The following is a 26,357-nucleotide window of genomic DNA, read 5'->3' as shown; positions in this document are numbered from 1 at the left end:
AGCCACACAAGTCCGCTTTACGTCTTGTGGAAGAGTTGTTGTCCGTTTGTGGTGCCTCACAGATATCCTCCGCCGAGGAGGAGGAGGAGGAGGCGACACCGCACTTCGTGGAGACGTCTCATTGGTTAATCTGGCCAACTCCCTGCACTGTATTGATGGGACCCGCTGGTGCCTCCTCCCTCCCCCCTTTTTTAGGAGTTATGTGCCCACTCGATTGGTCATCAATCACGGTACATGCTCAGTGGGCTTCCAGCTCTGCCGAGAAGCTAAGAGTCGACCAATTCATTACAGAGGCTTTGGTTCTACCAGTGAACCCCGCCCACATGACTGATTAGAAGAGCATCAACAGGACTGATAGGACTGTATTGGCTAGCTGTGCCTGTTCCGTGGTCCTGTATACATCAAGCAGATGGTTATTAAAGTGGATTGGGAACCAAGTAATTACATAACCGCAACTTGTTGACGTTTTAAGAGCTTTGACATGAAATCTCTGACTAGACATTTAGCTTAAGGGATGTTTATTTGCTCTTGCTCCTGTGTTTGCCTTTTTAAGCCAAAAGACCTCGCCACTTTACGACGGCAGATTCAGCCGAAGAGCAAAAGAGCGACTCGTATTCACGCAGACGGTGAACGACGAGGGAAACGAAGAACCCGTAGCGCTGCCGCTGAGGATGCGGCCGCGTGCCTGATTGAAGTCAGTCCTAAAATCAAAACGGAGAGTAATCTTTTTCTTTCCGATAACCACTCTTGCTCCGGCAGGCATTTTATCAAGCGAAGGTCAGCCAGTCGCAGCTCAGAACAGGGTGCAGACCAAATCATTTTCCATGTAGCATATTGAGCTCGAGAGGCGTAAATGATTTGCCCGGCAATTGGCTGCCAAAACTAAAAACAACATGCGCTTGAGATCGCTTTGTTTTTGTTTGTTCGTATCGCGTTGACCATGAGCCCCCTCCGGAAGATTAGTTGGCATGGTACGAATGGGGTCCTAATAATAAACAACAATACAGGCAGGCAAACTGCGGTTGTTTCACTATCCTTGTTGTGCAGTGAGGAGGCACAGAGGCACCTCATGGGGGGAAAAAGCAGACAAATGTGACCTAATCTTCGATCAACCAAATGCACCTGCAAATGGGGCAAAAGAAAATAGAAAAGGCCAGCCCTCACTCCCCGCCTGTGATGTATTCAAACCAAAAGGCGCTGCATTATAAAGCTCCGTTATGGCATTTCATCACGAGAGGCATTGCAAAAAACAGCGTGCACCAGCACCATCACTCTTTCCTTCCCATTTCCATTTCCTGTGGTTCGCCCATCCAAACATGCCCCCACAGCCAAAGCAATATACTGTCTGTTCTCTGGGGGGAAAAGTGCTGACTCACAGCGCAGAGGCAAGCCTGGTCTTGCTGCGTCGGCACCGTAGCACAGCGCAGGGCGCCACCAGGTGCCAAGTCAACCGGCACCGGGCCATTCCATTTCTCGCCGGCTCTGTCCCTGAACTGACCTGATCAAAATCGGCGGCGCAGAGATTATTGTCATTGGACAAGTGCAATATTGTCATCAAAATGTTGTGTACGACAGGGTGTAAAATGCATGCACTGGAGAAGTGAAACTTTAGATTCATGAAGACCTTTTTGATGCCGTATCAGGGTAATTGGAAATATGGCGTTTTTCAAAGTTTCTCAAAGGACAGCAAAAGACGATATCATTTATTTTCTACCTAACTGTAAATGTGCCAGTGTTAGGCTAATTTTCAACTGTTTGGACCGACAGTAAAACAAGATTCTCCTATAATCTAAGAAGGTTGTTAGTACCAATCCCACTCAGAATGAACACAGTCTGCAGCTCTGTGCAGCTCGTGGTCGAGTCCCAGAATGCACCTAAACATAAAAGCCTGGTTAACGATTCCAAAATACTCATTTGTGTGCTGCTTGCCCATTGCAAAATGGTGAAGAGACAAAGCATACGAGTGAAGACGGTGTAAACCGAGCAAGAAAAAAAAGGAAAGCCAGACACACTTTTCTCAGGAGTAAGACGACTAAACCAGAGATGAAACTTGCTTGTGAGCCTCAGTAAGCAATGTCAGCTGGCATGTTCTTAATTAGCCACTGAAGATTGACAAAGATATAAGCCGTACCTTTGTTGTTGTAGACATCTAGGTAGTTGGGTGCAGAGAAGATGGTGATAAGGGATGGGAAGCCAGTGGTCTGACTCTTTCTGTACATGCGGTATCTGGTGAAACATCCAAAAAGGAGAGGTAAGCATTAGTAAACATTACAACCGTGTACTCCTGGATTAATCATTGGTGTTCAACCCTCGGGATATGATTAGCGGCGACAGCTTTCGTGGCCTCTTGTTTTCTCCGCGGCTGCGTGTTTGTCTTGTACGCTGACGCGTCAGCAATGGGGGGGGGGGGGGGCCAAACATCGGCGGAGCCTTACGAGAGTAAATCCCCCGGGTTACAGGTTAAACATGCCCTTAAGTAGTCATCATCACGCTTCAACCAGCTCAGCATTCAAACCCACCTACTCGGATCTCCCAGGAACGTCTGTGCTGCGTTTGGTGGTTTCGGATACTTGGAACAGAATCAAGCTTTAGGTAAACAGAGCGCTAACTCAGAGGATATGTTTGCTGCACCACACCTCGCAGCAACTATTTACGGAGATCAAAAAAAAGAAAAAAAAAAGAAAGAAGGTGCAAACAAAACATGTATGGAACTCAATAACATTACGACATGTGTGGTTTGAATTGGCTTGGGGCTGCAGCCTCATCGGAGACGCGTCCAGGCGTCCCGTGTGACCACGCTGCGGGAGGGAATGGTAAACAACAGTGTGCTGTGAATCCCACCGCCTTAACCTCGCTTAAAAAAAAAAAGGGAGATCAGCTCGACACATCCACCCACCTGCCCGTTTGAAAATCCTCCCAGGCTTTCCAGTGCGTTGTTAGAAATGTGTGTTTTTGACTAGGTCTGCATGAATCACAGTGGTCCCATCACATCTGGCCGACTTAACTCCTCCTGCTGCTGGAGTCATTTTCATTTCTTGGATTAACACGACTTCTCTCAAAGTTCAGACTGTGCACCGAAACCGGCTCTCTCCAGACGGGCTCGAGTAAGACCACCCCCCCCCCCCCCCCCCCAGAGCACCGGGGTAGCTTTTCACTTAATACCCTGGTCTGACTCACTCTGACAGTGTGAGGGGAGACGACGAAATGCCACAACACTCACCCAGCATCCTGCGCTTCATGGGCCCGGATGACAGATAATAAGTTATTGTGTTGTAGAAAGTCACAGACTGCAGGGTAGCTGTTGAATAAAAGAGACACACATTTGGTTTAGTCATACATCAAGACAAATCCCAGTAAGATCAAGAAGAACAATCAATAGAAATAATGAAATAAGTCCGAGGTATTATTGATTGTGCTCAGAGAAACTGTGGATATAATACAACTCTGAGTTCAAGCTGAATTTCTTCTAAAGCCATGTGGCTTATAAAGTGCTATATTGCCTTGAAAGGTTGCCTGTAAGTGACGGCTTTTATATCAGTTTTTAAGTTTGCCTTGAATTCAAAACAAGCCCTTTAAATGTGTCTAAAACACGTTTGCCAGCAAAAGGTATCATGATCTACATAATAACCCGTAATATGCTTTAATTTTAAACACGCTTTCACACTGTAAGCGGAGTAGGTGTGATCTTTTTTTGGGTCACATGTCGCATGATTCGCAGCAGACTTCGGTTTCTTCGAGAAAAAAAAGAGTTGATCGCTTGGGAGTGTTAAAGCATGTTTCATGCTCCCGCTGATCGATTCAGCCTGTGAGCAGGGAGACCGAAAAAAGCCGTACTGCCAACTATCAGACTACAGTGTGGTTTCTGGGTTTTCCATGCTACAACCTTTCGTTTCTCAGCACCAGCTTCCACTGGAAATTTCCTATGCTCGCAATGGGAAAGGCAGAAGACAAGTCACTGGCAGAGAGCATTTGTTATGTAATATCTCTTGACCTGAAAATAGGTTAAAGAGTTATGTTAAGTTAAGTAAAGCTGCACTGCCACGATACTTTTTGTGCGTCGCTTCTAGCAAACATGGTTAAAACAACAGTGGACGCCAGGATGCGTGAATTCGTGGGATGCTGTGAGTGACAGCTCACAGTGAATGAGTGACACCTTCACGTTATATCAGAACCACTATACAATAATAGGGGCTAAATTAAAGTTGTTTTTTTGTGGTTTTATCTCTAGAATTTTTGGCTGATTGTTACAAAAGTCACTTCACAGCATTTCTGGCAACCGGGGTGGAATTTTAGAGCGTCTCCATTACAATGTGTGATGTGAAACTTTTGTGATTACTTGGATCAGTAGTAATTCTAATGCATAAAAAACACTGGAAATAAACAAACAGTTCATAAACAATCTCAAAAACACCCCATCCTTTGTTGTTCAGTGAAGAAGTATATTGTGTTTGTTCATAAACAGGTTATGACTTTGTATTAAGTTCTGTAATCCTAGCTCAACGCCCCTGCAGAATCACAGCACAGCAATGAACAACGCCCACATAAAGTAATCAAAACCAAACTATACATTTTGGCTTCCGACCTCTCGAGAAAAGTACCAAGAGATCTTTTTCTTTTTCTTTAGCAAATGCTGCACAACAAATGGAGTTTTAGTCGAGTTTGACTGACAGACTAATACTATTATGGCAGCTTTATTGCATCTCTTAATGTAAAGTCCTTTGAGGCAGGGTTGTAAAAAAGTGTTCTATAAGTAAATTAACTTTAATTTGGGTGGCTTGGTTTTCATTTCATTGCATGCTTGGTGCAGAGGTAAAATATTCTAAATTTAAAATTGTGCGAAAACACCATTATGGGAGACTGAAATTGAAGGAGTTCGGAAAGGTTCACGAACAATCTTGGTTCATGTAGACGTGAGAACGCATGCATTCCTGACACTCACAACAAACATCTGCTGGGGGGGGATGTGAAAAGGAGGGAGCAGTTGCCGAAAGGGAATTAAAAAACGTAATGAGTTTTGCGGGGAGGGGGGGGTGGGGGAGAAATTAGGAATAAATGTTTTATTTCTCACTCGATTTCCTGCATCAGATGTAGATACATGCCATATGGAGCCGTTCAGACAAGATACATTTTAGCCTAGTGTTTCTTTTTTTTTGCTTTTTGAGTTCCGAGCGTCTCCCATCTGTCCAACAACAGGGCACAGATGTTAATGAGCTCCTTGGACAACATGAGGAGCTGTGCAAGAACTTCACCGCGTGCAATATTAGTATCGCTTTGCATGTTCGCGACGTTCAAATTAAAGCTTTTATATTTGGTTTTAAGGCTGATACATTTGTGCTGCTGAGTGGCGGCTAAAATGAAAGCGGCCGCATTCAAAACATGTGCAATTTCATGCCTGAATTGCAATTGTAAAAGGAGTTACGAGCGTGCCTACGGGGGGGGGGGGGGGGATTATTGGTCACTGCAAGACAGAAGCAACAAAGAAGCTCAATGTTTTTCTGTGGAGGGGTGCTGAGGAATGGCTCCCTCTCAGTCTGGCTTAAACTGTCTCATAAATCCTGAATGCCAGCGTGATGCCAATTAGCGAGCGTGCCCTGGGCAGATGACGTGAGGGACACTGATGAAAACAAGACCGCAGAGGAATTTTCGACCGAAAGGCAGCGGGCTGACAAGGGTGCTGGTAAAACACACACACAAAAAAAAGGCCATACACCTAACATTACATCACGTTTCTGTCGGGTCTCTCTTCAGTAAAGCGAGGACATTAGCGGGCAAAAGGACCTGTTGTGGATCTGCAGTGTAATGGCTCACATAAAGATGGTCGGACCATCAGGCAAAACGTGTCCTCACAAATCCACAACAAGACCAGCACTGGGACATTAAAATACTATTAAGTCAGTGGTTATGAAACACCTGTTATTAAGAAAGAGAAAAATGCAAATCAGGAGCCTGAGGACATTTCAGAGTACTTCTGCCAGCTTCGCCCCAGGCTCGCCGGGGCCAAGCAAGCATTGCGGAGGCAATAATGAGTGGAACAGCACTGTGCCTTGCGGTAATGCGCTAGTTCATTACATCTTGTGACAGTGGGAGCTGCCCTGCTCCGTGCATTTCCTCGGTTTGTTCAGTCGCTCTGCTCATTTGAAGGTAATGCGAGTTACATAAACACCGGCGACTGTCTGAGGAGGAGACTTTGGGACTTCTCTGATGCACGCCACGTTCTGACCAATGGCGGTCTCCCACGCCACGGTTGAGGAATAGCAGGGCGGAGAAAACGAGCGGATGAGAAATGGAAATTTGGAAGCCGGGTGTCTTTTTTTCCCCCCATTTTTGTTTTAAAACATTTGTTTAAGACGACTAGAGTCCTTCAGCAACTTCCGTACTTGTCTTTAAGTTCAAGTACTCTGTCTTGGAACATTTTTATTGTATTGTCTTTGGCAGTACGGTATTTACAGATAGCACAGCCAAAACTAATGAGTAGATGATTTATTTTTCCTAAAATTAGTCAGAACACACACACAAAAAAAAAGAAGCTTTTTGATTACGGTTACTGAGATCATGTTTTTAATTCCACCGTCCAATATAAAACAAAGTGTTGGCTTAATAAGAGTCCTATTGACTGAACATTGCGGACGCTATTTAATGCTAGTAGAGAATCAAAGCTGCTATCTATCCGGCTGTTGGCTGGAATCCTTTATCCTTTAATTTTCCAATGTAGTAAAAAAAAAAAGAAAAAAAGACCCAACACAGAAATGTTATAAAATGACTCTCTTGCTGTAAGAGACAGAACACTCACCTGTAGAAGTAGGAACAGCCTCGCACTGTGTTGTGTGTGAAATGCTCTTGGCTCTTCTCATTCCCAAAGTCCTCCAGGGGGTCGGACCACAGCAGATCGCACATTGGTCCGTATGCTGGGGGCTCTTTGAATCTGTCTAACTGTGGAAGAAAAATTGGGACTCGTGTCAGCCGTGTTTGACTGCAAAGATGCACATGGAGTGTGCGTTCTGCTGCAGAGAAGAAGAAAAATACTTTTGCCGTCTCTGCTGCCGTGATTATGATTCAATCGTGACTCTGACTGACGCGTTTGCTGAAGTGATTTTCACATTCTATTCAGGGTAGAAAGGAGTGGAATATTTCGGATATACGGTGCGGGTGACGTATTCAAAAGACAGCGCTCACCTCTTAGCACCTAGAAGGCTTTTCTTTTGTTTTTTTTGGAAATAAATGAAAAAAAACTCGATGGCAGCCATTCTTTTGGTGCAATGAACATAAATGACTTTGCTTTCAGCCAAGGATAGCTCTTTCTCGAACAAAAAGCTTGTGGATTACTGGATGGGTAGCATGATGGACACTTCAATAGTGCAATTTCTATTATGCATGCCCTCTGATTGCAGCCATAAAATCCATTTGGAATTATTGAATTAGTTTGAAAGCAGGATCCGACTCTTCAACATTTTTTGTTTTTTTTGTTTTGAAATCCGACTTTACATTCCCTCGTGTCTCAAGTCCTGAGCAGTACTTGAGACACATCTGAGTGAATCACTTCATGCATTGCAACTACGGTTGTTATTTTCACAGCCCATCGTGCTAAAACAAATACAGTTATCTCCTCATTAACTTTGAATGAATGCAGAAAGCACATGAGGCGTACAGGAAGCGTCCAATTGTATTTTTAAAGCCATTAACAGACACCTGCTGTTAAAAACACACACACACACACACTCGCGCGCACACACGCACACACTGTAGCTTTATGAAATGATCGAGAAAATGGCCTCGAATCAGACACATACTTTCCTGATGTCGTCAAGATTTGTGATTTCTGGAGACAGTCCTCCGTGTACACACAGGAACTGCTGGTTCATAAGGGCAGCCAGGGGAAGGCAGTCGAAGGCGTCCATACATGCGTCATACACCCTCTCTGAATACTTAATTCTACCTGTCATGGGGGGGAGGGGAGGGGGGAGGAGGGGGAGACAGGGCAGGGAAAGGTAAGCATGCCAAGTCAAACAACACAGCTCTCATACACTGGGGCTCACAGTGTGCTAGACTGGGACGGAAAGGCTCTCCAAAGTGCCATAAAACACATTTTTAAAAACCGCACAATTTCACAGCTCTTTTGTATTTTACTACTTTTTTTTCTTCTTCCCCCCCCCCCCCCCCCCCCCCCCCGTTCTCTGTCAGAGTCCAACAGAAATAGTTCTGACTTGTGTAAATAACGAGAAGGGCAACATATCGGAGCGAATCCTGCACCATCTAGAGGGCACTTTTAAGTGAGCGTTTGAGGTCGATGGATGCATGATAAACAGCTTCTTAGAAAGAATAACTCAGGCCTCCTTCCACTCTGTACAGAGAGTCACAGACCAGACTAAACTCAATCTAGATCAAAAAAGGTAGACAAAAAAATAAATAGAAGTGTCAAAGCATTACTTACATTCCTGCTTAAATGTGAAATACTCTGTTAAATGTCTACATTCATGATTCCCACGCAGCAAAAACAGTGTTTTTGGGTAAAGGATCTTTAAGGCCCACAAGTACAGCACACACTGAAACAAAGAAGCACAGAAGAAAGGGTTGGGGAACAGTTAGCGTGTCATCTTTAAATAACACTGGAAACATGAACCGTCAAGTCAGACTTTGTCACTATCACGGAGTGGCATAATACAAGCAATTCTGCTTATAATGAAACATTCATGCGGTACATTTTGTGGCAGAGTTCAGGCTCGAGGGAGGAGATGACAATCCTTCAGAGGAGCCATCAGAGGACAGGCACGGCACACTCCATTACAATATATTGTATTAATGAAAGTAGAACGTTTCAGGCGATGAGATGGCAGGAAATACAGATCTAAGTTAATTCCAATCTGCAAGTCGCAGATTAAAGACGTGCATTTTGCTTCATATTAAAAATCTCTCCCCACATAACATACGCAGTGACATTTGCTATCCGGGCTATATTTGAAGTTATTACAAAAAGGCCCACCACCGCTCCAATATCTGCAGCCTGATTTGATCCGCGCTCCAAAGAAAGCTATTAATAAACACAGCGTGTCACACTTGATTAGGCCCTCGTGAGGACAAAAACAAAAAACACACAGACTTACTTCAATACTGAAATACCCTCTGTCAACGTAGTCCCCCAGGAAAAGGTAGCGCGTGGATGCTGGTGATCCTCCGACTTCAAACAGCTTCATCAGGTCAAAGAACTGCCCGTGGATGTCTCCGCACACTGGAGTAAGGCAGAAAGAGGAACAAAGGCACATCAGGATAACTGCTATTTTTACAGCTGAGGAACAGATGAAAGCCTCTATAACACCGTGCGAGGCTATTTGCTTATTTCCATAATTTTCTGTCAGATGCGAGGAGCTCAGACCGCGTATGCCATCCCGCAGAAGACGTCCTATACGTGTAGCATCCTGGATCAACCTACTTCGGTGGCTTTTCATAGTTATAGCGACAAACATTCCATCTGGCAGTTCATTATAGCGTTTTTTTTCCCATCAGTTTGCTTTGTCAAACGATGTGAAATGTTGTTATTAACATAAACTGCTCACTTGTAACTGAAATAAGGGCATCGTTACACATGGACCACTGTCAGCTCTGCAGCCCACGCTCACTGCAGGAAATGATGCAAAGAATAAAACCAAAAAAACGACATAAAAACAATACTGGCTACTATAACGGGAGCTTTTAATGTTCATTAAAATGAGGCTTGTAATCTGAATCCATTCCATTCAGAAAAAAAAAACAAAAACATGAGCATAATTGCAAATCAGTCTGCACGAGGAATTTAGATTTGACTATCAATGGCAGCAGACGCGCGTTAGTATCGTTAGATGGTCATGAATCACATCGCGAACAAGATCCGTCAAACTTGTTGTTAAGAGTCTTATTGCCATCTTTCCTACAGGCTCCACTCTCACAAAAGAAGTCAATACTTCAGCGCACACCATCTTCATTACTGCTAGTAGCGGTCCAGTGTGGAAAGGAATCACAAGAACTGGCTGCAGTGAGCTTTTCCACCGCATCCTCTTTCGGCCTCTCGTGTAACCTTGTGGTGTTTTTAACTGGCTCGTGATTGTGAACACATCCTCGCCAAATACACTAAAAGTTCACTGGCTGAAACGACTGGAAAAGCTCGCAGTCGTCTCCATTTCTTAACGCGTATTGTTAGCCGGGGATGTGATATAGTGTGTTCAGCACCGCGGGTAACTCCGCGACATCGCCTGCGTCGCATCCTTTCCGCACAGCTACCAACGGCACGGCAGGCAGGTCGTTAAACGGCGTCAGCAGAGTGTCCTGACAAACCCGTCCGCGTCCGAAATCAGGGACAGCAAATCACTCAGCATGGATTGGTATACGCGACTCTATACTCTATTACTCTCGAGGGAGAAGAGGGGAGCAGAGGCCACAGAAAAGATTTGCTGCTTATTTGCCATTGACTGACGGGGGTGCATGTGAGGTCGTCTGATTTAAGGGCCGTAGGTCGATTTTTGAGCTCCTCTAAAAAGGTTGGTTCAACGGGGTCGTTACGCCGGAAATTATTATTTATCATCGATACATTTCATCGGTGGGCTCCACATGGTCCACAGTCCCGTTTTCGGACCGTAGGTAATAAATAAAAAAAACACAATTTGAGTATATAAGCACAGGATATAACAAAGGCTTGACGGAGCTCAAGCCTTGCATATAAAAAGCCGCAGTCATTTTCATCAAGTGGCTTTGCTCTTATTTGGCATTAGCCTTTGTTTGGGGAAACGCGAACCACCACCTGAAAGGCTCAACCGCGGATCCTGAGCAGTAGTTAACCGCACAGCAGGCCTGTAAGCTGCCAGCTGAAACCTGCAGCTGGAAAGTAGATCCAGTTAAATCACCATGAATACGCGGCGGCTTTAATGAGGCTTGTAGAAGGTGTCTTTGTTTCAGTACATAGTCTTCAGTACACAGGTACACACAGGTACACGAGAACACACGGGCGTTATGTCGGCAGGTAGTTTTTCCGGGAAATGGCAGCGGATTTTAGGCAAATTCCTGGCATTCAACCGTGCTGTCGAGGTCTTTCCCTCAGGAGAAGCTAGACACAATTGACACAGAATATAGTCAAAATCGGTTTTACTGACAGTGAACACAAAAGAAGAAGAACAAAAATGTATCGTTCAGTGAAGTACTGGGTTAAAACTGGGCTTGAAAACAACTTTTATTCTCTTTAATCATTCTCCGCTCCGTTTATCGAGCCAATTAGTCGTCACTACTATTGCAATATGCTTTCACTGCTTTGCTATTTTCTTGATGCAGCGCTTCGCATTTCATCTGAAAGGCAGTCAAGTGGCGTCCACCCGTGACCCCTGTGATGTCATGTGAAAATATTACAAGACATTTGAATCACAGATGTGAATCTATACCGGCTGGTGTGATCAAAACAGCAATTAACACGGACTTAAAGCCTGTCCGCTTCAGCCAACAAGGTGGAAAAGTCACCTTCTTCGCCTGAGAGCGGCGATAAACAAAGCGCACAAAAGGCAGCAATCAGTGATATCGAATGTGAGCAGCACGGCAGCGGCGGCAACGATACGCACGGCATCCGCGGTTTGACGGCAAAGTGCCGCAATTCATCTTTTCTTCAAGGTAGTTGAGCGATTAACAAAAGGGTGAATAGACTGAAATCTAATTTGAAAAGGACACCGGCTTTCTTTTTTTCGCGAGGCTGTTTATCGCTGTATGAACTGTATCTCGCAGGAAGAATTACAATCGGAGTCAGTGCAAAAGTCTTTCAGGAGAGATACCCAATTAGTGGGAGCTGGAGGACAACGTTGGAGAGCAATTATCTAAAGTTACGAGCCTCGTGAGACGGCTCTGAGAATCAGCTCTCCTTGACTGTATCGTAAAGCTCTGCTTAACCAGTGGTCTTTTATTAAAACCCACACTGTGTAACGGTTTAAATCCACAGTGGTGCACCGACTCTAAAAAAAAAAAAAAGGAGCCTCGTTATTTATGTCCAATTTCTGAAGATGCCCCTCTTGCAAATCAAGCCAACACTACTAAAGTGCAAACATGTAGCGCAGGTTTGTTTTTAGATCGGTTGCTCGGTTCCTGGAAGATTGAGTAACTGGAACAATAATGGCAAAAAAACAATGATTGAATGAAGGGAACTTAAATTGCTAGCTATTTTATTAATGTTTCTATTTATTTGCATTCAGGTATTTTTGTCAAAACGTGGCTTTTTCTAGCGTCTTGGGCTTCCGTTCGCACACAAACGGCGTTTCAGCTCAATGACTACGGAGCTTTTGTGAAACGTGGACGTGGCCAATTAACGCTAACAGGACGTTTTACATGTTTACACAGTGACATCAGAATGCGCTGCAGAGGTTACTGCTTCTTATCAAACACTCCCACGACACATACTCTGCCGCAACGCCACCGCTGTGTGTGTGTGTGTGTGGCCCGACCTGCTCACTGGCCTCGACAGTGCCTCAATTGTGTTTTTGCATTTTCATCTGGACGGAGATTTTTTTTTTTTAGAGAGACATTTTCTTTGATCCTGAAAAAATGTAAAAGGCACCCTTTGCAGGTATTTTTTGTCATATCTTTTTTGCATCCTGGCCACCAGTAAGGCTTCGCTTTAAGGGCTGAAGTACTACTTAACGTCGAGATGAAATAAAACGAGGCAATCAACTCGATTCATCTGGTTTTATCCAGAGAGTGTGTGATGCTATGGGTGGTTATTGCTATGGAAACGAATCCTCAAACAAATCTAAGCTGCTGCCGACCAGATAAAGGACCGCCACGAGTACCACCGATGGAAACAATGCAATCCATCCACTGTGTGGAAACACAGAGATGGATGCAACAGGCAGCCATCCCTTCTGTAAAGTCCTTGTTCTGAAAACACTCATTTCACCGTGCCCCTAGAGTACAATTCTGTCTAAAGGAATGGCCACCAAGAGAGCAATTATTGTGAAAATGTAGTGCTCACAGGGAAATTAACAATATTTTCATGTTTTCAGAAGTCAGCTCTGCAGGAGGGAGTCTGTTGGTGAGGGAATAGAGAGGCTGCAATTTCACCTGAAGCACACTGTGTGTGTGGGAGGACCGTACCTCCAGCTGACCTTTTGGAAAGCTGTCGCTTGCCAGGCGAAGAGAACAGCGGGGAGACACGGCGACGGGCGAGAGTTTAATCGCTGGCGAAAAGAGGACCAAATGTGACGGTCGCTGTGAATTGTAGTCGCCTCATCTGGGCGAGCGTGGACGAGGCTGTTCGACGAGAAAAAAAAACAAAAAAAACAAAACGCCACAATAGCTCACTCCTCCAGCTCGGGGGCCCTGCTTCATCACAGCGAACACGCAATCCATCCAATCGCTCTCCGCTCCAGTACACCTACAGACACGCTTTGCCTGCCTTCCCTCCCCGCTTGTCACACAAACGCGCACAAAAAAACCCCCCAAAAAAACGAGGTGGGAACCAGAGCCCACATAAGAAGAGCAGGTGGGAGTACATTATCTGGAGTGAGAAACAATTCGTTCTGGCCATCTCCTGCTTGTGCACTGGAGTGATCTCCCTGAGTAGCAGCAGCTACTGAGTGGGCGGCAGGCATTACACAACCTGGCTTCAGAACCTACACGGGGCCACTCCACAAGGCCGGTGAGCGAGCCGAATCCACGGCGAGGCAGACTGTGCCAGATCGTGTTTTGATTGAGACTGGATGATAACAATACCCCCCCGGTTTTTTATGATGGCACTCTGTGAGAGCGTACATCCTTCAGAGTATGCATTTATGCAAAGGGAGGGGGGGGGGGGGGGGGGGGGGGGGGGGGCGCTTTGCAGATGTGTTATGAACATCGTACTGTATGCGATTCTTAACAAGCTGCTGTCTCCAGCACAGCAGCAGCAGCGATACATGTTACAACGTCTGATTTAGAGTTGGACATTGACGAGCTCAGCGCACTTCAAATGACTGTGTTGGTGTGAACCACTGGTTCATCTTTTGAGAGGCGTGAAGAGGCAACACTTTCCTGTATTTTGCTTTAAAAAAAAAAATATTTGAGAAAAGACAAAAGATATGATTATTCTCATCTATCGTTTCATCAGGTTTGGAACCAGAGGTGTAAACCAAGGTGGGAATATACATTTTAGCCTGACGGATACTGGATTTGTAAGGCTCGATCTCAATCGATATTTGAGAGTGTAAAAAAAAAAAGAAAAGATAAGCTAAGTTTGCTTAGCAAATACAGGAAAGGTTTAACGGCCTTGAAATGCTTCACAGAGCAACACAATTCACTTTCAGCTCATAAAATGATGATGCTGATCAAGGTCTTGTGTCCAGAGGATATTTCACAACCGAGTTCTTAACATTTCCTCACTCAGAATGAATCACAATTTCATAAGAAATGTCTCTAAGAAACAGCTACTTGTAGCTCGAGTAAAACATGTTTCACAGTGTTGTAGTCGAGCACCCGCACTGCAAACAGGTGTATGAACCGTGTAAAAGCTCGCTGTCGCCTGGTGATGTGGCTGTAGGGTGGGGGGGGTCGATCGATGGGTGTGCGAAGGCCATGGGAGCAGCTTGTACTCGGTGGCCTAAGCCAGTTCAGTCGTCACACGCACCCCCCCCCCCCCACGAAAACCCCACCTGCCATCTGGCCCGACCAGGAAGTGACTGTGCGAATGTGAGAAGCGGAGCGAGGGGAAGAGATGGCCGGATAGCGTCGACGATAAATATTTACTCACTAATTTGCTGACCGCGTGTCACGTTGGGAGAGGGAGACAGAGGGGAGGGAAGCGGCCTCTGAGCAATGACACGGGGGGATAAAACATGGCAGACAAGAGGGAAACAGGAGACAAACAAAAGAAATGTTTATAGAGAGCCGTGTGTGAGTTTCGGGAGCACGCATGAGAGGGAAACACAGCGGGATCGCGAGCACGCGCAACGGAGAAATCCTTGTTGAAAAGGACTCGTGCGTGGGAGAGGGGTTGAGACAGGGGTGTCGAGTGGGAGGGAAAGAAGCGCTTCATTGCCGCGCTCGTGTACACAAGTGCACGCACACAAACACACACACACACATACAGAGAGCTCCTCAGGATCCACGGCTTGCACACAGAACAGGAGCTGTCCACCGTTTCTATGTAACACAACAAAAGGAAGGAGGTTTGCTGGCCGAAACCGTCGTCTTTTGAGCAGCTCTCAGATCTGAAAACAACACGTGTTAGCGTGCGACGGCGCTCGTAAGAATTGAAATGACAACCTCACCCGAAAGGTCAGAGTTAGAGCTCTGTTTACACATAAGAAACCAGATTGCCATCAGGTTAAGGCAGAAGATCATAACACACGCTTACATGTCGGATTAACGCCCTCGTTTTACGTCACGCCGACTGTCGGATTTCGAATCCGGCACGAACACATTTTAAGTGTATTTAAATGAACGTCTTATATAATAAACGCTGTCCCTTTAAGAGATTTCTCTATTTGCTCTGAGCCATAGTGAGAGGACAAGGCTCTGAGAAAGATCACAGCTTTGCCTTATTGTGCACACGTGTTTAAGTTGGATAAATAGCACACAGTTTCACTGTGGAAATGGATTTATTTAGTAGCGTTTACTTTAAACTGGGGAGGTCAATACAATTTGGTTCAGTGCGAGTTAGAATTGAATTTGTTGAGATACACTTTCCTTTCACCCGTCTACATTGGGTCCACGGTGGTACTTTGTCACGCACACGAATTACTCAAAAATCCAGTTACGCTTATACATGGCTAAAACAAAAATAATCTGAAATCTAGTTATGTTTAACAGGATTTCTCCTAATCCCTCGCTTGTGTGCCTGCAAATATGAAGACCGAGGCAGCAAATACGGCTTTTGTCCAAACCTGTTTGCATCTTTTTGTTAAGCTTCATTCTCTTTAACAGCCCAGACAAAATATTCTATTATTATAATGGCCTCAGTAAACATACGAGACCCACACTTTTGTTCAAAAAGGGCTGTGCATTCATGAATTTAAGTAAGCGCGATGCCTGCCAAATATGAGCACACTGGCCACTCCGGACTGTATTTTGAGAACCATCTCGTATTTGGAAATGATGATGCGTTGCCATAGATCCTTTGAGTAGGTCTGTGCCTCTGATTACAACAGCATCAAAGAAGCCTCATCAGAAAGTCTAATGGAGGGAACAGGGCACTTGACCAGGAAGAAAGACAACAATGGACGCACTGCTTCTGTGCATATGCATCAGCGAGACGGTCCTTCTACGGTACGTTCTTTTCAGCGAGGCAGGCGCCAATGAGTTGGACTTCAGCTCCGGGGCGCTTTTCAGACTGAATAAGAGCTCAACTGTGAAATAAATAAATATTGTGGGGAAAATTAGGAGCCACAAATGACAGAAAATGTTCAGCTTGTCGTGCTGCGTTTATACTTTTGCCACACTGGTTAGCAACTCTGTTAAAAACAGAGAAATAGTCATATTATCTTTTTTTTTAAATGCATCAAGCAGTCAACTGAGCGAGTGTCACCGAGCTTGTTCGTTTTGGCAAATTTGGATGAACTAAACCTGTGTCTACTAAAGTAAAAACACACTGCTATGGCTGGACACATGGCCCACACGTGGCCCGGAGACACAGTGACTCACTTAACTTTAAAAAAAAAAAACATGAAGCTTTCATGCGACTGTTAGCATGCAGTCCTCTCTTAAAATAACCCAGAGTGTGAGTTTCAAATCTAAAACGTGTCTAGTTCGCATAAAACTAACGGTTCTGGCCTGCACAAGTTATTTTAGCTTAATATAGTAAATGTATTAAATTAAACCTAAAACATAGGGCAATTTTGAATGGGATTTGGAGTCCTGTATCGTCGTCGTGGCAGACTTAATAATGACAGTGATGAAAACACAGTGACAAACAAGGCTGGATAGCAGGGAGTCGGAAAATAATTAGCTTCTTCTGCCACGTCTGCATGCAAACACTATTTTCATCTTTTAAAGTGGATCCTCACGCGCATTTGTTAAGTCATAAAAAAACAAGCACAAATGCAGGTCAAGGATTTTTTTTCCCCTCAGAGCTCTTAAGCTGTCCTGAAATTTGACAAATATTTTCATTATCTATGAAATAAAATGTTCTGTCAAGCACAAGCAGACGTCTTCGAATGTCTTGTTCTTGACCAACCGTAAATAAGTATAAAAGCAGATCATATTCAGTGTGCTAGCAGTAAATCCTCACAACGCAGAGGGCGGAACCAGTACAGAATCAGTATTCTCACTAGAAATAACGAATCAAATGAATAACTGACGATCAAAATATTTGCAGATGCATTTTAAGTCAATCGTCTAATCGATTAAATGTATAAGCTCACCTCTGGACACAATGTGCTAAAATCGGACCACTGACCTGTCACGGGGGCCTCGATGTCCAGCAGGTTCTTCTCCGCGCGCAAGATGGAGGCGCCCTCTCCGATGAGCCTCAGGGCCACCGCTTCCTCCACGCGGCCTTCCTTGGTTAGGTGGGCTTTCAGCACGTCCACTTTGGGCTTCCCATCGCTGTCAAACACCTCTTTAGCTGTCAGCCGGTGACTGGGGGGGAACGGGACAGCTGCGAGGGTAGAAGAAAAGAAAAGAATAAGCAGCATTATGGCTGCTTTCACAGCATACTTACAGTGCTTTAATATACCCGTCATTGACAAAAGGCTTATGGAGGATATGCAGCTAATTCCACATCGCTGAGCAAAAGGTGTTTACGCTGTTTGATTAGCAGGTACTCTGTACCTTCCAGGGGATCTAGTCCCTACCGGAGAGGGAGAGGGAGTCGGTGTTCACTCCCATGCTTCCAGCCCTCCCTCTGAGACAATTTACCAGATTGCTGCTATGATCTGTGAGTCATTCAATTTCCAATATTTATAACAGGCCGACACAGTTTCTAGTTTGCTTGGCAATATTCAAAGCAGAAGAAATCACATTTTGGAAATGAAGCACAGAATACAAATGTTTTTTAGCCTTTCATGCGAGTGTTGAATATGGAACCATTTCTATTTTTAAACATGCTCACTTTTGATTGGAAGAGAGACATAATCTTCATCTGACATGCATTTACTTTTTTGTCAGTTACAATTATTTAAAAAAGGGTAAAATGATGCTTATTCATGAGCGTCTTGAACACATCATGGAAATTAGACTAACCAAATCCACAACAAATCTCCGTTACCGTCAATCTAAAAGGTAAGATGAGTATTTCGGGAAAAAAACAACCCAATGTATAGATTCACACATAAAAACCCCCGTCAATCATCGTGTAGGACCCAGTAGAAGTGAGTGGCGGTGTCTGTATCTGCAGAGAACCTGTCCTCGGCCTGGATTTCCCCTTTTCTTTGCATTTCGCTGCCTTTCCAGCTCTCAATCCTCGGCCTGCCTCCCCCCCCCCCTCCACTCAATTCTCCTGTCTAAAACACAAATACTACGCCCATTAGCTCGCTGGACTGAATATCGCTAAACCGGCTGCTAACGATGCACAGATCCCAACCTGGTCAATACCGAGTACCAGTGTTTAATTATAGGATATCAGTGTTATTAAAACTAAGTATATAGTTTATAAGCATATGGTTCAATTCAATAGATTTGCCTCATACTCCCGGATACTCTATTTGAGTCAGTATCGGCCCGATACCAGTATTGGTGCATCCCCATTGGCTAGAGCGATGAGCCGGTGGAGGAGGGGCCCACTTTGAATGTTGCGTTTGCAAACCCGCAAGAGACAAATGCTCCTCGCCCTGCCTTTAATTAGTGGCTCATAAAGGATGGCTTTTCACACCGTTTCAATGCGCTCTCGCAATTTTGCATATAACAGACTCATTCAAAAGCCTGAATCCATGTTTGCATCCATTTTAATTCAGAAGTGAACCTTCCAATCTAATCACAGCACTAAAAAAAAAATAATAATACATGAAGCACAATTTCTATGCAAATAGCCCAGTGTGTCTTTAGACGGACTGTAAATGGAAAGCGTGGTCTTTTAACAAAAGAACAAGAAAAACACAATTCTTTAAAATGGACCTGACTTCAAACGGGTAAAAAGAAACTGAAGGTAATAAAACCATTATTTAAACGTGCTTTAAGTGGCCAACACAAAAGCGTAGTCTGTTAATATTTCATTTATTACAACCCCCTGATGAGGAGCGTATTACTTACTGACAGGTACAAAAAGGACAGAATGAAAGACCGCATCCTGTGAACTTTTAAACTCGAGCCGCTGAAAAATAAGACGTGCTCTTAATTAACGTCCACTTGCCGAATTTGCACACAGCATTCGGGTGTGACTAATGCACTAAGCCAGTGGCAAATACTGTTGAGTTGGTGGTTGTGTGTGTGTGTGTGTGTGTGTGTGTGTGTGTGAACATCCACCCTTCCCAAAAGTGACATCAGCGGTAATCAGACCTGCATCTTATCTGTGTCACTCTGTGCTCAGTGACAGACCATATGTGGGACCTCAACTGCAGCATTTAAAGTTGACTAACAGGTGTATGATGAAATTGCATATTTACAGGACTTGCATATTTGTACAGTGAATGTTTTCAGCATTACTATGCCTTAAACAGTCAAAATCATCAAGCTACAAGATGATAACTTTTACATTTCTCTGCATATACGCATAAAACTGGATCAACTTAAAAAACTCGCCTAAAGCCAACAAATGAAGTGAGAATCTATTTCAGAAATCTGAGAGTCTACATTGAGATGGTGAGATGCTGTTTCTCTTCTTTCCAGCAACCACCATCTGCATACTTAAGACCAAAATGTTCTGATACAGGCTCTAAAACACACACACACACATTGTTCCAGCCAAATAAATACTCAATGTGCTTCAAACAATCTCTTAAAAACGATATCAGCCCAACGTCTCCGGTAGTTATCTGGAGCATTCAGAAATAGAGAGATAGAATTACCCAATACCCCAGGTTGGCCTCCAGTGAACACCTGCCGTGCAACTCTAGCCCCAAGGCCAGGGCCTCGGGGCTTTTGGCGACACCGAAAAGATGACACCAGATCGGTCCCCGAGATGTCGGGGGACATAAAGCGTGAACATTCGCGTGAGCTGTAACGGACACGTTTGGAGGCGTTTTCTTTCCTGAAGAGAACGACATGACAAGCAAGGTCGAGAAGCTGCAACGTTATACGCGCGCAAATATCCCCCCGGAGGAATGGGAGGTCTGGTATGAACGGGATAACCGTCAAAGACAGGGGCAGAGGGTGCGAACGTTACAGTATTTTCCTGAGCCCACATTGTTAGCCAATTAAGAATTACTGCAGTGACAGGTGAACTCCCGAGGCGGTGTACCGCAACCACGCTGTTCTTGAATCTCAACTTTATGAGACGAAACCTAAACTTTATGACATGAAACCAAGTTATTTCCAGCTCTCGCTGCAAAAGAAACAAACAGCTATATTGTGCCTGGATGGAGAGGTAGCTGGTAACAACATTGAGTTTTATGAGGAAGATGCACGGGAACACCACGTATCCAATGGTTGCAGCGGTTATTTGATTTTGCTTCTCGTAAAAAATAAACTATCTCCATCACTCAAACGGTTATTAAAATATCTCCACAGCGAGACTGAAAATGCACATCTGTAAGTGATGCGACACAACGTCAGCCTCCGAGTTGAGACGAGCTGGTGCTCTCGGATACAGTTTAGCCGTTAACCATCGGAGTAGCTGTGGATGTCGACCGCATCTGAAGTGACAAAACATCCTAAAAACTCTGAAGAATAACATTATTCTTTAATAGAAATAACCCGCGTGAAAGCTGTGGTCGTTGGCGCACCTTCCACTTCCCACACTCGTGACAATGGAGCCACTGTGAACTCCCCCCCCCCCCCCCCCCCCCCCCCCCACCTCCGTGGAATTTCTAACAACCCTCTTATTACAAAAAGTAACACCCACCTCTGCCAAAACATTACACATTGTAATGGTAGGTTCTACGCTGCAAAGTGAAAGGCGTTACCCTCATGACCAAAAGCACTGAGCTAAAGAAAAGCCACTATGTGGATTAATAAATCATTCAAGCCTGACAAAAAAAAAATCAATCAATCATCAAAATAAATGGTGATGTCGAAGATGGCTTGAAAATATGGGCAGTTATTAACCATTCAAATATGAGCTATCGACGTGTCAAAACAACAGCGTCTGAACATCCCCACACAGCAATTGTTGTTTATAGCTGGGAGAGCAGAAGCTGACTGAAGTCAGTGTGAAGTGCCGGAGTATGACTCAAAAATGGTCTCCATTAGCCGGTCCCTTTTTGCCTTCATTAATTTTGCCATTTCCCTGTTCCTCTCTGTTATGCAACCGCCGAAAAGTACACTGCAGCCTCCAATCTCGAAAAGAGAGTGGAAGTGACGAGAGAGAGAGAGAGAGCGAGAGAGAGGGTCAGCGAGGATGAAAAAAACAAATCTGCAGTCTGATTTAACGTTCCCTGGTAATTTGTCTCAGATTAGCATTGTAATTTGCCAAAGATACAAATCAAAGCCGTCCATCCGCCATTAGGTTTGAAGACTACTAGACCACTAAACCTCTGAATAGCTTAACAGTGCGCTAAATAAACTTCAAAGTTCATCTAATAAAAGTATATACCATCTCGTGTTGGTCAGCAAGGTATGTAGCAACATTTAATGATTTCCCCTTTTCAGTGGATTAGGGCCGAGGCGGAGGTCTCGAACTAACAAAGCCTCAAGATCTTCACCCGCAGCAGTCGCCGTGTTCAAGCAACATCCGTGAGTAGAATAATTATCCCCGAGTACAGCAGACATTCGGGTGTGATTCTTGAGCAATCTGAATCACATCGAGACTGCTGTGAAGCAGTGGGAAAACGGCAGCTTGAAATGTTCAGGTTGGTGTAGTTCAGAGCTAATGCGATTCCCTCAGAGGAATGAAACAGCGGGAGGTGAGCAGTCATATGGTGCCGGACAGATCAGCTTAATTGGAGAAAGTGAGACAGACTGTTGCGGAGCTCAGCAAGCAGCGTCTGGCTTCTTTTAGTGAAGAACATGGAGCGCAACCGGGATTTGCCTGAGCTGGCAGCCCAGATGTCTACAATTCCTGAATATCGTCTTCCTTCCTGGTACTTGTCAGCCGTCTGAAAAAGGTGAGTGTGCGCCGCACCTTCACGTTACGAACACAGAACATAACAGTACTGTCACATTCAGTGGTTTTCAGGAGATTTCCCCAGAATTCAGAAGACAGCTACTGAGCAAAAAATGACTTCCGAAAAACAACAAAATGCCTGTAATTTGTGCATTATAGCATCAGAAAAATCTCTCGCACAATATGGTCAGTCAATCAATATCTAACTAGTGCCACTACAGGCAGCCACAGCGCCAGTTGATTTTCATCGACTGCACAGCAATACCTATGGCAAACACTGACTGTGCCCCAGACGGCCATGAAGAGCAAGCTATCTGCCTCTGTGTTAAGTCAGCATTGCCCAAGCTGTGTTGGGATTGTGGCCAATGAGTGGGCATAGATAGAACAAATGAATTCCTAACGTACAGATAGAGCAGACTGCTTGGCGAGAAAACTAACAACTTATGATACATTGTTATTCCAGGGCCAGAAACCTAAATGCTGCGATGCGCAGCATCTTTCCATCAGATGCCGAATTGCCCCCCCCCCCCCGAAGTAATTGCTGACGGTGCGTGATGCAGCGGGAGCCCTCACAGAGCGTGGGCGAGACCCGGGGTTGTCACTGCCCGCGTCAAACCAGCCGCCCCCTTCCACCAGACAAGCCACCGCACCAGCAATTTTCCTCCCCCTAAGACTCTGCGTGACCAGTGGAAATCTCAGCAGGACCAACGGGGAGCAGAACAAAGGCTCCAGAACTATGTGCGAGTGCAACAAAGGTCACTTCATACAAAGCATAGAATACCAGAAGTAATTTGACTGCGTGAAACAAACGCTATTATGCAAAAGGCGGTGCGGCGTCCGATCGAAATCGTGACGCCGATCTGTCGAACTTCACTTCCTTACTTGCACACAGTCACTATTCACCTGATCCATTTGCCTGTTTTTCGAACGACGGCGCTGTGCTCTTCCTCGTCATGCAAGAACTGCAAGAACTCTGTGTAATAGATAAAGTGGAAACTCACTCTCTGATCAAATGGTATGTAGATACCTATGCCAGGTAAGACGGATTTTCATTTCCCAGACACGTAAAGGCCCCCCACAATTCACAATTGTCCCTTTGTGGTCATTCTGTGACTCTTTGTGGTCCTTTTGAGTGTCTTTGAAGATGTTTTGTGTCCCTTTGTGGTCATTCTGTGACTCTTTGTGGTCCTTTTGAGTCTCTTTGTGGGACGTTTTGCAGGTGAAGACTAGGGGCCCCTGAGCTGGTCGTCTCTTTTAGTATTCCGTCGAGAGGTAAGACAGCACAACCACAGTGCAAAAGGCAACACACCCATCAGCACATCGACAAATGTGGGATTATGCTTTCGGAATAAGAGTATAATGGAGCTGCGCTGCATGCAATGAGATGAATCTGCTATTGACAAGAGCAGAAATGAAAGAAAAAAAATCAATCACAGATCTCAAGACTTTTTTCCAGCTGGAAGCCTTTAAGTGATGAAGCCTTCGCTGCGCGTGGTGGAGGCACAGAGAGACGACTGCCAAGTGTTGAATGGGGCAGCGAGAGCGTGCAAGTCACTCTCCGCTCATAGCCGGGAGTTCGTTAATTAAATCACGCCCCAGCATTCAATTAGAGCGAGATATGTTTAGGAGTCCAGGATGCAAAGAATGCATGAGCTTCTGTGGGCGGCAGGAAACAAAAAAAAGGACATACGGTACATCAGGAAGCGCCTCAACTTCAAATGTCATCTGGCAGCAGTGGCACCGCTTCATTAGGGCCCGAGCACCGACAACGTCGGGTCCGCGAGGTCCCTATTGTATCTGTAGGAATTATTAGGGCCCGAGCACCGACGTAGTCGGAGCGGAGGACCTATTGTAATCGTAATGTTTATTAGGGCCCGAGCACCGACGTAGTCGGAGCGGAGGACCTATTGTAATCGTAATGTTTATTATTATTATTATTATTATTATTTTTACTCTTTTGTCGCAAAAAGGAGGTGCTTGGGATTCTGGCAACATTTTGAAATTTTGCACGCAAGCCAGAATTTGTGAAAATTGCAGTCTGATTGGGGTGTCCAGCTGCGTTATGAAATATTGGCTCGCTAGCGCCCCCTATTGAGTAGCCCCAACATTGGGTTTCACCTAGCTGTATGAAATTTGGTAGGTATGTGGAACGTGATGGGGCGTACAAAAAATCCTCTTGGAATTTTCCACTAAACCAAACAGGAAGTCGGCCATTTTGAAGTGTATGACGTTTTTGGACCGTTTCAAGGCATCATACTTTAACGAACTCCTCCTAGAGATTGAACCCGATCGACTTCAGACTTGGTCAGTATGCTCTTGAGACCTTGGCAGTGAAATGTTACTCAAAGATCAAAAAGTTATCGTACTATGTATCCGTGGCGTGGCGTCAAAAAAAACACCATTCGCCATGAAAAAGGAAGTAGTTGTAACTCGGCCGTACATTGTCTAATCTGCTCCAAATCTCTCATATGTCATATCATCCCGACTCAGAACACATCTATATGAAAATTTTGAATCATAGTAAGAGCGCCACCTATTGGCAACTGGAAGTTGTACGTTTTGTACATTGACATCCTGCTCCTCACAGATTAATCAGATCCCTCTCAAATGTTGCCAGGAAAGCCTTAAGACCTTGATCATGCTTCATTGTGAAGATTGTAAGAAGTTGTCGAAGGGCGGCGACGTAGCGGCTCGGCGAATTTCGATCCTTCGCCATGAACGAATAAACTGATGTAACTCGACTCCACATCATCAGATCTTAACCAGATTTCACATGTTTGATTAGACTCCAGGCCTGAAGACATCTGCAGGCCAATTTTTAATCATAGTCATAGCGCCACCTACTGGTAACAGTAAGTTAAAGACTTTATACTTTGCCTTGTTTCTCTTAGTAGGTAAATCAGATCAACATCAAACTACTTCCACACAAATGTAAGAAGTTCATAATGCCAGTTCATGAAGCTTTTGATGTTTCGTCAAACGCCGTTGCCGTGGCGACGCAGTCTTCGCCGTGAAAAACGAAGGTCGTTTTGAGAGGCTTAAAAAGCTCGAAACATAAGCAAACTCTGCACGCAGATTACAAGCCCAAAATGTAGTTATATAATATGATTTTATTCATTCAGAGTGGCAAATCGGCTCAATAGCGCCCCCTACAACATTTCGACGAAGCAGCCCTCGCACTACGTTTCACATAGACTTACACAATTTGGTGGGCACATGTATAACATGTGGACTTAAATAAAAGTCTCTTGGGACCATGCTCTAAACCCAACCGGAAGTCACCCATTTTGAATTTATTTTGAATTTCTAGTGTCGTTTTTGTCATTTCCAGGCGCTGCACTTTAACGAACTCCTCCTAGGGAAATAATCGAATCAACTTCAAAATTGGTCAGTACAATCTAAAGACCTTTGTGATGAAAAGTTACTCAAAGCTTGTAGTTTCGTGAAAAGCTGTTGCCATGGCAACGCATTCTTCGCCATGAAAATTGAAGGTGTTTTTGAGGGGCTAAAACTGCTCAAAACATAACAAAACTTGTCAAACACATTTAAAATCATGAATGTAGTTATCTGATGTGACTTTAATGTGTCAGAGTGGCAAGTCGGCTCAATAGCGCCCCCTACAATATTTCGCCGATGCAGCCCTCGCAGTACGTCTCACCTAGATGTATACAAATTGGGAAGCAGGTGTATCTCATATAGACTTAAAAAAAGGTCTTAGGGGTCTAAGCTCTAAACCCAACCAGAAGTCAGCCATTTTGAATTTTGTATGAATTTATAGCGTCGTTTGTGCAATTTCCAGGCGCTCTACTTTAACGAACTCCTCCTAGGGAATTAATCAGATCAACTTAGAATTTGGTCGGAACAATCTCAAGACCTTAGTTATTAAAAGTTACTAAAAGCTTTAGGTTTCATCAAACGACGTGGATTTGGTGTGGCAGCCATTTTACATGGTTCACCATCATCCATCAAGCTGTTGTAACTCTACTGTACTTTGTCAAAACTGTCCCAAACTTGACATGGTTGTTGACTGTCATGACTTTAGGACTTCTGCATGCCAATATTAACTCATAGTCATAGCGCCACCTACTGATAAGCACGGACGTAAGCAGGATTCTATAATTACAGCGGACCAAACACTGAACTTATTAAAAGGGTTTGTGGGCACACCATGAGAAAAAGACTTCTCTGATCTAAATATGTGCAAACTAAGATGCTTGGAGAGCAAAAGTTAGATAACAGTGGGTTTTCAAAC

The 26,357-nt window shown here is 44.6% G+C and overlaps 1 protein-coding gene across 3 annotated transcripts in view; it reads right to left on the bottom strand.

Moving 5' to 3' along the window:
• LOC306714737 (protein phosphatase 3 catalytic subunit alpha) overlaps positions 1 to 26,357 on the bottom strand; it is a 78,466-nt gene that overhangs the window by 14,555 nt on the left and 37,554 nt on the right. For all 3 annotated transcript variants that reach the window (XM_079184857.1, XM_079184859.1, XM_079184858.1), the window contains exons 2-8: positions 17,366 to 17,566; positions 9,099 to 9,223; positions 8,429 to 8,540; positions 7,788 to 7,933; positions 6,791 to 6,930; positions 3,221 to 3,298; positions 2,132 to 2,226 (exon numbers count right to left, since the gene is read on the bottom strand). In XM_079184857.1, coding sequence (XP_079040983.1) covers positions 2,132 to 2,226; positions 3,221 to 3,298; positions 6,791 to 6,930; positions 7,788 to 7,933; positions 8,429 to 8,540; positions 9,099 to 9,223; positions 17,366 to 17,566 — 897 coding nt within the window. The remainder of the gene's footprint in view (positions 1 to 2,131; positions 2,227 to 3,220; positions 3,299 to 6,790; positions 6,931 to 7,787; positions 7,934 to 8,428; positions 8,541 to 9,098; positions 9,224 to 17,365; positions 17,567 to 26,357) is intronic.

Source organism: Pholis gunnellus (assembly GCF_910591455.1).
Source record: "Pholis gunnellus genome assembly, chromosome: 23".
Taxonomy (NCBI): domain Eukaryota; kingdom Metazoa; phylum Chordata; class Actinopteri; order Perciformes; family Pholidae; genus Pholis; species Pholis gunnellus.
The sequence above is the reverse complement of the archived record's forward strand: the minus strand, read 5'-3'. Positions and strand labels throughout refer to the sequence as shown.